This window comes from Mastomys coucha, unplaced genomic scaffold, assembly GCF_008632895.1.
Source record: "Mastomys coucha isolate ucsf_1 unplaced genomic scaffold, UCSF_Mcou_1 pScaffold12, whole genome shotgun sequence".
In the NCBI taxonomy this organism is placed as follows: domain Eukaryota; kingdom Metazoa; phylum Chordata; class Mammalia; order Rodentia; family Muridae; genus Mastomys; species Mastomys coucha.
In genome coordinates this window covers 29795901-29807213 of record NW_022196894.1, presented here as the reverse complement: position 1 = coordinate 29807213, position 11313 = coordinate 29795901, and the positions used below count along the sequence as shown (strand labels likewise).

Genomic DNA, 11313 nt, shown 5'->3' with positions numbered 1-11313 from the left:
ATCCGCCTGCCTCTGCCTCCCAAGTGCTGGGATTAAAGGCATGCGCCACCACCACCTGGCCTAGAAAATACAATTCTAATGTCAATAATTAATGCTGGTATAATTCATCTGAAATGTTAGTGGTATTCAGGTATTAGACCTGTCAATACAGTACTTGGGAGGTTGGAACAGGAAGACGTGGGTTCAAGGGCAGCCTAGGTTACACAGCAAGTTTCTGTCCCAAAGACGGAGAGGGAGAGGGACCAAGACCCTCCCTGAGGACAAAAATGACTGGAATTGAAATGTCTAGCCCCTTTTACAGGTCAGGGAGACCCTGTACATTTGAGGTGCATACAAGATTTATTAATTATCTATTTAGGTCCAGGCTACATGAGCATAAGACTTATGGTTCCTGGAATTGAATTTCCTCTAGTTTTGAAAACTACAGTGTCTGGCTCCAGACCTGTCTGCTCCTTAGACAACACCAGTGGGATAATTCTCGCACACACAGCCCCCCCTCCCCAACAGTAATTTACTTGGTCAGATCCCCCGAGTCCACCTAGGACCCCAGAGCAATGTGTTGAAGTATTTTTTCCCATCTTGGGCTGGCTTTTCCTCTGGGCAGCTGGGTTCTCAGAATACTCCCTATGACAGAGAAGACGGAAGCAAAGGACACATCGTGAGGAGTTCTGCTTTCCGTCACCACTAACAGGACCGTACTGACCACAGGCAGCTTGTTCCTCTCTTGCCTTATAAAGCCCTCCTCAGAGGCCTCCTTCCTGTGTGGCTTTCACTTTCCCAGAGGACTTGTTCTCTCCTTCCCCTCACCTTCATCTGTGGTCGCCCTCCCTCATCCAACTCGGCCTCACTTTCTCCCACAGCCAGAAAAACAGCTGGAGCCAAGAGGCTTTTTTAAGTCCTTCCCTTTGGAAACTGCACTTGAGGTCTCACAGGTCAAGGCGAGGATCTTAAAGCCTTACTGGGGCTGGGGTGTAGCTCGGTGGTAGACCAATTGCTTAGATTGTGCAAGGCCCAGGGTTTGGTCCCTAGTGGTTTGACAGCCCCTCCTCCGGAGAGGTTATGAAAATCTTTTGCTTTCTCCAAGCGTGGTATTTTTTTTCAAACTGTAGTATATTCTTTTAATTTTAAAAAGATGCATTTACTTTACGTGTGTACCACAGTTTATATATATATACATATATATGTATATGTATACATATATATGGACCCCCCACCCCCATGTCTGCAGGTGCCTGCAGAGTGTGAAAAGTTACAGATGGTTGTGAGCCATCGTGTAGGTGCTGGGGACTGAACCCAGGTTCTCTGCAAGAACAGAAAGTGCTCTGAACTGTTAAACCATCTCTCCGACCCCTTATTTAACTTTGTTTTCAGAGACAGGAGCTCATACGGCACAGTTTGGGAACACCATGTCACCAAGGATAGCTTGAACTCCCGACCTCCTTGCATCCTTTGTCAAAGCTCTAGCAAAGGTATGTGTCACCTCACTGTCACACATGAAAGTACGCAGCTGCTTTCTTCCAAGTTCCCTGTCGTTTCCACTCTGCCACCCAATTCCTCCTTCTGGCCAAATTTAGGCACCGAGTGCCAGTTCCCCTCATTACTTCCTCGGGCTCTGTGGAAGATGAAACTGTCAGTCAGCAGTAAGAAGAGCGGAGGTCTCCTGAGCTCTTGGTGTGTGAGAGGCACTCCCCACAGGATGTAGAGGCAAAGGGGAGCCAAGCAACTTGCTCTAGCTCATCCACAGCAAGCAGTGGAACGCTGATATTGCAGTCAGGTCCAGACTCCAGAAATTAAACACAGGTCCTGTGTTGAGTACTAGAGTATGGATAGATGGGGGTGGGTGGGTGGGGAAGGGGGGGTCAGAGTAACCATCCACTTGAGGCAAAAAGGGAATCTGGTTTAACAGGACTCAGTAGCCAGCGTTGGTTCCACACAATTTGGAAAAAAGGTTCCTGGTGATAATTAACTCAGTTGCAAGCATACAACAAAGCTTAAGACGTGCTTAGACTGAAACTCTTTTCAAAGTACATGTGACATCTTCCATAAAAATTGGTTTTATTAGCTGGGCAGTGGTGGCACACACCTTTAATCCAAGCACTTGGGAGGCAGAGGCAGGCGGATTTCTGAGTTCGAGGCCAGCCTGGTGTACAGAGTGAGTTCTAGGACAGCCAGGGCTACACAAACTGTCTCTCAAAAAACCAATGTGTGTGTAGAGACCACCCTGACTGTATAATGTCCCTGCTTTTCCTACTGTTTATCTGTGAGCACAAGGACCTTGTACCCTCTACAGAAAACTTGCAGCATTTTGAGAACATCAGGATCCTCGTGGGAACCTCTCTGCCTTGGCTACTTTTGTTATGGGGTAGGTGGAGGGTTTGTGGTTCTGACTCCATGACCTCCACTAATCCTCCCTGAAGCCTCCCTTCCAGTATTTCTCCTTCCACTCTTAGCTTTTCTCCTCATTCTCCTTCTCTTCCTCCTCTTCCCCCTCTTCTCCCTTCTCCTCCCCTTCACCCTCCTCCTCCTTTTTATCAAGCTCCATTTTGATGCAACATTTATTATCCTTTTATGAAATGTTTCAAATTTTTATTTTTGGTTTAGAAACTGCTTATATAATTAGTTCTGCAGCAATAACTCAAACAAACAGGGAACCTACTCTCTATATAAGCACCCAGCAAACATGGCCCCCTCATTTGCCGGCAGGCTCGAGCAGCCTTAGGAGGAGGGCAGGCTCTTTACCATGGCGCTGGTGGGTAGATTTCCTGTACTGCTCCAATTTTGGGAGACAGGATCAGAGAGCTGTCAATTGTGTCACTGCACAATCTTCTCCTCTCTGCTTCCCAAGTGCTGATCACAGGCATGTATGACAGTTTCTTTTGTTGTTGTTGTTTTGTTTTTTCGAGACAGGGTTTCTCTGTATAGCCCTGGTTGTCCTGGAACTCACTCTGTAGACCAGGCAGGCCTTGAACTCAGAAATCCATCTTCCTCTGTGCCTCCTAAATGCTGGGATTAAAGGCGAATGCCATCACAGCCTGGTGGTTTTTTGTTTTTAAATTATGGTGCTTTTGTTCTCCCTTCTAGAGTTTCATGTAGTTTGTGAATTATATCTTGGGTATTCTGAGCTTCCGGGCTAATATCCACTTATCAGTGAGTGCATACCATGTGTGTTCTTTTGTGATTGGGTTACCTCACTCAGGATAATATTTTCTAGTTCCATCCATTTGCCTATGAATTTCATGAACTCATTGTTTTTAATAGCTGAGTAGTACTCCATTGTGTAAGTGTACCACATTTTCTGCATCCAATCCCCTGTTGAGGGACATCTGGGTTCTTTACAGCTTCTGGCTATTGTAAATAAGGCTGCTATGAACATAGTGGAGCATGTGTCCTTATTACATGTTGGGGCATCTTCTGGGTTTATGCCCAGGAATGATCCTTCTTAGAAGGAGGAACAAAATCCCCATGGAAGGAGTTACAGAGATGAAGTATGGAGCAGAGACTGAAGGAATGACCATCTAGAGACTGCCCCACCTGGGGATCCATCCCACTTACAGTCACCAAACCCAGACACTATTGTGGATGCCAACAAGTGCTTGCTGACAGAAGCCTGTTATAGCTGTCTCCTGAGAGGCTCTACCAGTGCCTGACAAATACAGACGTGGATGTTCACAGCCAACCATTGGACTGATCACGAGGTCCACAATGGAGGAGCTAGAGAAAGGACCCAAGGATCTGAAGGGGTTTGAAGCCCCATAGGAGGAACAACGATATGAACTAACCAGTAACCCCAGAGCTCCCAGGAACTAAATCACCAACCAAAGAGTACACATGGTGGGACTCATGGCTCCAGCTGCATATTTAGTAGAGGATGGCCTTGTTGGTCATCAATGGGAGGAGAGGCCTTTGGCCCTGTGAAGGTTCTATGCCCCAGTGTAGGGGAATGCCACAGGGCCAGGAAGTGGGAGTAGGTGGGTTGGTGAGCAGGGGGAGGTGGGAGGGGATAGGGGATTTTCTGAGGGGAAGCCAGGAAAGGGGATAACATTTGAAATGTAAATAAAGAAAATAACTAATAAAAAAGAAGGAAAAAATATGGTGTGTGTGTGTGTGTGTGTGTGTGTATCCATGTATGTGTGTCTGTGAGTGCATGTACAGGTAGCAAACTTGCAATACAATGGATTTATGCCAATGCCTTAGGAGTGTGGCCTGAAGCACAGAGAGGCCAACAAGGATGGAGTCACACAGTTCTAGGGGAAGCCATCACAAAGTTCTACCGGGAGTTGTTCAATATGGGCATAACACAGAACAACATCTGTTCAAACCTGTCAGTTCCCCTCAACAAGCTTTCTGTTCATTGTTAATTCTTTTCTTTCTTTTTTATTTTTTGCTTTTTGAATTGCTTTACTAATTTCAAATTATGAAAGAGTTTTTCTAAAATGGGTTATTGCTACACTGATAGGAATGTTTAGAATTAAATGCAATAATTAAACAATGTTTAATTATTAAGTGGAAACATCAAAAGTTTACAGAAAAATACCCCACTAAAATACAAGCTTGGAAAACAGTAGACATGCTATGAGCCCAGAGAAAAATCTTAGATTTCAAGGTATGAGGCAAAAGTCGTAATGATCGTCAGATTCCGGTGTGAGGAACCACATGTAAGGCCTTGTCTGCTGTCTCTTACTCTTTCTCTTGGCTTCCATCTCCTGCCCTACAAATCTCCCAATATCCTCTTCCCCTTCATTGTGATCAACATGTCTATTAGGTATGGCCCATCGAAAGTTACGCATAAACCGCCTGACTTTCCTTCTGACATTTCCCCCAGGCTTCTTGCTTTCAACCTCTTCCAGAAGGTAGGATTCTTCTTCACTTTGTGGGGAGGCCTTCCCACCTTTATCTTTCTTGTCTTTCTCCATAGTGATTTCTAGTATGGCTTGTTTGACTTTGGACGCCATTACTCCTGGGCCGATCCTTGCCTTCTCCTCTTCCTAGCGATGCTCACCACCAGATGCACCACAAGCTTCTGCCCCTCAGACTTGCTCAGCTCTTCTTCCTCCTCCTCCTGTTTTTCCCCGGGCACTCGCACATGCGGGCGCATGCGTGCCACCAGGAGCTGCGCCACCAGGAACAGGTGCCTCCGTTAGGGATGGGGGACTGGAGAGCGTGCTCTGTTAATTATTTTCAATGAGTTAATATTCTTTTAGGTGGAAAATATTATCTCACTAAAATTTACTATTATCAAAGTGAGCCTGCAAACGACTATAAGCTCAATACTGTTTTCTTATTAATAATTCCAATGATCATGTTCAGTGTTACAATGAGAGTTGTAATTTCAGAATGGCTTCAGTGGTAATTAGAACCCAAACTACAAATGTGCCTTTCTCATAATCGGTTATAGATCGATTCTGTTCATTCTTATTTTTTGAGTTTGCTCTGTGACCACATTCTTTGTAAATGCACTGTCTGTCTATTGATATTTTTGCTTATATTCTGGGCATGCACTGACTATGTAAGTCCTGCCTATATTCTCATTCAATTTGAGGTAACATTGAAGTTCTAGGTGTTTCCAGGCCTTACTTGCCCTAAAGTATCCCCCGGGGAAACAGGCAAGCAGAATAGAGACTCCCCTGCTAGGAGAATTCTCTCATTTTCTCAGGTGACTTGGTTCCCTCTGGAGCAAGCAGCTGACTGCTATTTTCCATGTTGGTTAATTGAACTACAGCACTGGTTTCCCTGGGGTGGGGGGCAGTTCTAGAGCATCCGAAGAGCTCCAGGCATATGATTTTACTCCCAGCTATTCCTACTTTCTGGTTACTTCAGGAGGAAGCTTTTTTCTTCTTCTTCTTCTTTTTTTTTTTTTTTTTTTTTTTTTTTTTTTTTTTTTTTTTTTTTTTTTTTCGTTTTTTCAAGACAGGATTTCTCTGTGTAGCCTTGACTGTCCTGAAACTCATTCTGTAGCCCAGGCTGGCCCGGAACTTAGATTTCTCTCTGCCTCTCAAGCGCTGGAACTAAAGATGTATAGTCTCTGCCACCCCTCCTGGTTAAGGAGTAAGCTTAATTTTAATTTCCAGATCCTGGTACTGCCTTCCTTCCCACCTCTTTTCTGAACCATCTTTCTCACTTCAAGCAGTTTATAGTTGTTCCACACGAATTCAGGATTCCAAGCAGTATAAGATGACTGGTTAAGCTGCCAGAGAGGATTTATGGGAAGGACAGTGGACAGACCCCAGTATGAAGCCTAAGGATCCAGAAGAGGAGTCGGGCAAATACAGGGGAGGTGGGCAACTGTGAGCACAACCTAGTTGTCACAAGAGCACAACCCTTGTCACTGTGGCACTGAGTACTGACTCTGGCATGGCTGTCACCTCAGGAGACATTGGAGGTCTCTGCCACATCTGGCAGTGTTCTCAAACTGTGAGCTCCAGACTTGTGATCTCTGCAGGACTCACAGTCAGGGTCAGAGCCTGGATTATCCAACCTCATTTTAATTCTCTAACTTCCTAGGGGAGGGGCATGGCTCTGCTTCTTGAGACTATGTAATGAAATGATTTCCTGAACCATAAAGGAATCTGGGTACAGTCACCCTTCAAGATCCCAGCAAATAGTGACTGTTGTGAACCCCAGCTCTAGGAACGCAACCCTCTCTTCTCAAAGGGATAAATGTCCCTTTCTTCTTAACAAAGAAACATAACACTTAAAAACATTTAAGCAAGAAGGGCAGTGGTGGCGCATGCCTTTAGTCCCAGCACTGGGGAGGCAGAGGCAGGCAGATCTCGGAGTTCGAGGCCAGCCTGGCCTACAGAGTGAGTTCCAGGACAGCCAGGACTACAGAGAAACCCTGTCTCAAAAAAAGAAACCAAAACCAAAATCAATATCAATTTCCTGGATTTTTCAGATCTATAACAATATGTTATCAATTTATGTATTCAGATTATACTAACTTATAAATATTTATAATCTGTTCTCTTCTTTTTTCTTTCTTTCTTTTTTTTAATATGGAACGCTTCAGGAATGAGCATGTCATCCTTGCGCAAGGACCATGCTAATCTTCTCTGTATCGTTCCAATTTTAGTATATGTGGTGCCGAAGCGAGCACTATCTGTTCCCTTCTATACTCATATTTAATATATCACACTAAAATATTTACTTTGCTAGCAAAAAATAATGTAATTGACATATTAATGGTCTTCTCAATGACCACCTCCAACATAGGACTAAAGATAACTGAATTTTGATAACTATATAGCAACCTGTATTAGGGCTCTCTAGAGTCACAGAACTTATGGAATGTTTCTGCATATTAAGGGAAATTGTTGTGATGACTTACAATTTGTAGTCCAACCAACCCAGCAAATGGACAGCCGTGGATGTGGAGTCCAAGAATCTGGTAGTTAATCAGTCCCACAAGGCTAGTTGTTTCAGCTGGTCTTCTGTAGAAGATTCCAACAGAGGTGCTGGCACGTAAATGCAAGCGGGCACGAAGAGTGAATCTTCCTTCTTCCAATGTCCTCATGTGGGTCTCCAGCAGAAGGTGTGGCCCAGATTTAAGGTGTGTACCACCAGGCCTGGATCTGGGACTTGTTTTGTCCCGGGCTGACCTTGAACTAGAGATTTCCTTGCCTTAGTCTCCAGGGATTAAAGGCTGTACTGCCTTGCCTGGGCCTAAGCTTTTCATGGCCACTATGGCACAAGATCTCCATGCCAAGATCCAGGTTAGGATCTTGTATCTCCCAGCCTCAAGATCTTGTAGTTCATTCCAGATATAGTCAAGTTGACAACCAGGAATAGCCATTACACATCAAAACCTTCAAAACCTTAAAAACATTTAAGCAAGCCGGGCAGTGGTGGCGCATGCCTTTAGTCCCAGCACTTGGGAGGCAGAGGCCGGTGGATTTCTGAGTTCGAGGCCAGACTGGTCTACAGAGTGAGTTCCAGGACAGCCAGGGCTACACAGAGAAACCCTGTCTTGGAAAACAAACAAACAAACAAACAAAACCCAAAAAACAACAAAAAAAAACTTTAAGCAGATGTTCAATAGCTGTGAAATAGTCTTACTTTAAGAAACTGTCTTACTTTACTTTCTAGGGCTGTAATAAATACCATGACCAAGAGCAATTTTGGGGGGAGAGAAGTTTATTTCATTTTACAGTATTTATGGGAGGAAGTCAGGGCAGGAACTGAAGTAGAATCATGATACTGATTACTGGCTTGGTCTCCATGGTTTTCTCAGCCTACTTTTTTGTACAACCCAGGTACCACCAGCCCAGGTGTGGCACTACTCAAAATGGGCTGGGCCTTCCCACATTAATCATCAATTAAAAAAAAAATGTGTAGGGCTGGAGAGATGGCTCAGTGGTTAAGAGCACCGACGGCTCTTCCAAAGGTCCTGAGTTCAAATCCCAGCAACCACATGGTGGCTCACAACCATCTGTAACAAGAGATCTGACTTCCTCTTCTGGAGAGTGTGAAGACAGCTACATTGTATACATATAATAAATAAATAAATCTTTAAAAAAAATGTCTATAGCCTTGCCTATAGGCCAACCTAAAGGACACATTTCTTTTTCAAGTGAAGTTTCCTTTTGTCAGAGAACCTTAGCTTGTATCAAGTTAAGAAAAAGTTAACCAGCACAGAAGCCAAATACTTATGAAACACTCCATAGTTCTCAGGAGAAACTCAGCAGTTTCAAAAATAGGCCAGAGTGTTGTTATCACCCAGCTAGGCTTAAGGTGTTGCTAGTTGCTTTAATATCTACCCCATTTAACTTAAATCCTAGCAGTTAAAAACAAAGTGACTTATACACGTGTATTCTCCTGAGAGGCTGGAGAGATGACAGTCAAGACAACTTGCTATTCTTAGAGAGGACCTGAGTTCCAGTCTCAGCCCCACCATCTGGCAGCCCATAATCAGCTGCAAGCCCAACTTTAAGGGATTCTCTCTTCTGGTCTCAATGCATGTTGGGCTCATGTGCACAAATTCACATTCAAGTACACACACACACACACACACACACACACAAACACATAATTAAAATGTTGTTAAATTGTAAAAAATAGATTCCCTTGATAATTGGAAAGTATATCAATACTGTCTGTTACATTTTGATTCAGTTACATTTTGATTTATATTAAGATTAAAAAATCTTGGGCCAGGTGGTGGTGGCCCATGCCTTTAATCCCAGCACTTGGGAGGCAGAGGCAGGTGGATCTCTGAGTTTGAGGCCAGCCTGATCTACAGAGTGAGTTCTAGGACAGCCAGGGCTACACAAAGAAACCCTTTCTCAATAGTGGTGAAACTATCGCTACTTGAGAATATTTCCATCATCCCACAATGAAACCTCACAGTCAGCAGCAGCTACCCCAGTTTTCACCAAGCTAAACCTAGGTGACCGCAGAGCTTTCTGTTTCTGTTCACCTATTCGGGATGTTTCAGACGCAAGCATGCAAGCTTTTGTCCTTCCCTCCCTTCACTCATTGTAATGGTTTAAATTTGTCCCTTTGCAGTATGCATTGGTACTCTATTCTTTGTATGTGTATATGTGCACAGTGTATGTGCGTGCCTATGTGCACTGTGCATGTGTGCAGTATGTTTGCAGTATGTATCAGTACTCTATTTTTTTTTTCGAGACAGGGTTTCTCTGTGTAGCCCTGGCTATCCTGGAACTCACTCGGTAGACCAGGCTGGCCTCGAACTCAGAAATCCTCCTGCCTCTGCCTTCCAAGTGCTGGGATTAAAGGCTTATGCCACCACCGCCGGCAAGTACTCTATTCTTTGTATGTGTATATGTGCACAGTATATGTGCATGCCTATGTGCACTGTGCATGTGCGTGTGTACAGCGGCCAGGGCTTAATGTTTGTGGTGTCTTCCTCAGTCTCTTTCCACTTTATATTTTGAGACATGCTCTCTCACTGATCCTGGAAACTCACCAGTTCAGCCAGGTTGGCCAGAGGTCTGGCTCTGCATCCTGGCTTCATAGTACCTTGCTTTCACCTGGGTGTCAGGGATCTGAACAGGGACCTCATGCCTGCACAACAAACGCTACTGAGCCACCTGTCCAATCCTCACTCTGACCTTCTAATGGTAAGCTGTTATCCTATCAAGTGGATATACAACTGGCCCTGTGTGTTTAAGGATTCCATAGCCACAGATTCAACCACTCATGGGTGGAAAATATAGTTTTGTTATTTTTATAGCCCTGGCTGTCCTGGAACTCACTATGTAGACCAGGATGGCCTCGAACTCAGAAGTCTTCTTGCCTCTGCCTCCCAAGTGCTGGGATCAAAGGCGTGCGCCACCACCGCTGGCCTGTTATTTTTATAAACATTTAATTGTGAGGCCAGGGCAATGGCTCACCAGGTAAAAACATTTACTGCACAATCCTGATGATTTCAGTAAACTGAAGGAGAGAACAGACTTTACAGAGCAGTCCTCTGTCCTGCACACTTTTACTATGGCATACATACTGTCCTCAACATACACACACACACACACACACACACACACACACACACACACACACACACACTTTCTCTATCTATCTCTCTCTCTCTCTCCACATACAGACACACAAATAAATAAAATAAAAGCACAGACACACAATTCCTAAAAAAATTATTCTAGCTGGAAAGTGGTGGTGCATGCCTTTAGTCCCAGCACTTGAGAGGCAGAGGCAGGCAGATTTCTGAGTTCAAGGTCAGTCTGGTCTACAGAGTGAGTTCCAGGACAGCCAGGGATACACAGAGAAACCTTGTCTCGAAACACCAAAAAAAAAAAAAAAAATAGGTGTTATTGTGACACTATGTAATTGTGACATTGTGTGTATAATTGTGACACTGTGTAATTGTGACATTGTTTGTATAATTATGATACTGTATGTGTTTAATTGTGACACTGTGTAATTGTGACATTGTGTGTGTGTAACTGTGACATTGTGTGTGTAATAGTGACATTGTGTAATTGTGACATTGTGTGTGTGATTATGACATTGCATTTGTGTAATTGTGATATTGTGTGATTGTGACATTGTGTTTGTGTAATTGTGACATTGTGTGTGTGATTGTGACATTGTGTGTGTGATTGTGACATTGTGTGTGGTTGTGACACTGTGTGTGTGATTGTGACATTGTGTTTGTGTAATTGTGACATTGTGTTGTGTAATTGTGATACTGAGTGTGTGTATAACTGGAATAGTGTGTGTAGTTGTACTTGGTTCTTACCCACCCCTTATCACCCACGTCTTGTGTGTGATTGTGACACTGAGTATGTGTATAGCTGGAATATTGTGTGTGTAGTTGTGCTTGGTTCTTACCCACCC

The 11313-nt window shown here is 44.0% G+C and overlaps 1 protein-coding gene and 1 non-coding gene across 2 annotated transcripts; both read right to left on the bottom strand.

Moving 5' to 3' along the window:
* Positions 1-4598: 4598 nt before the first annotated feature.
* On the bottom strand, positions 4599-4952 carry LOC116086384 (protein BEX4-like). Its single transcript, XM_031364674.1, has one exon. It carries the CDS (start codon positions 4950-4952, stop codon positions 4599-4601), a length of 354 nt encoding a protein of 117 aa, XP_031220534.1.
* A 2034-nt stretch (positions 4953-6986) lies between these two features.
* LOC116086649 lies at positions 6987-7093 on the bottom strand. Its single transcript, XR_004117029.1, has one exon. It is a non-coding gene; the product is annotated as a U6 spliceosomal RNA (small nuclear RNA).
* Between the last annotated feature and the right edge of the window lie 4220 nt (positions 7094-11313).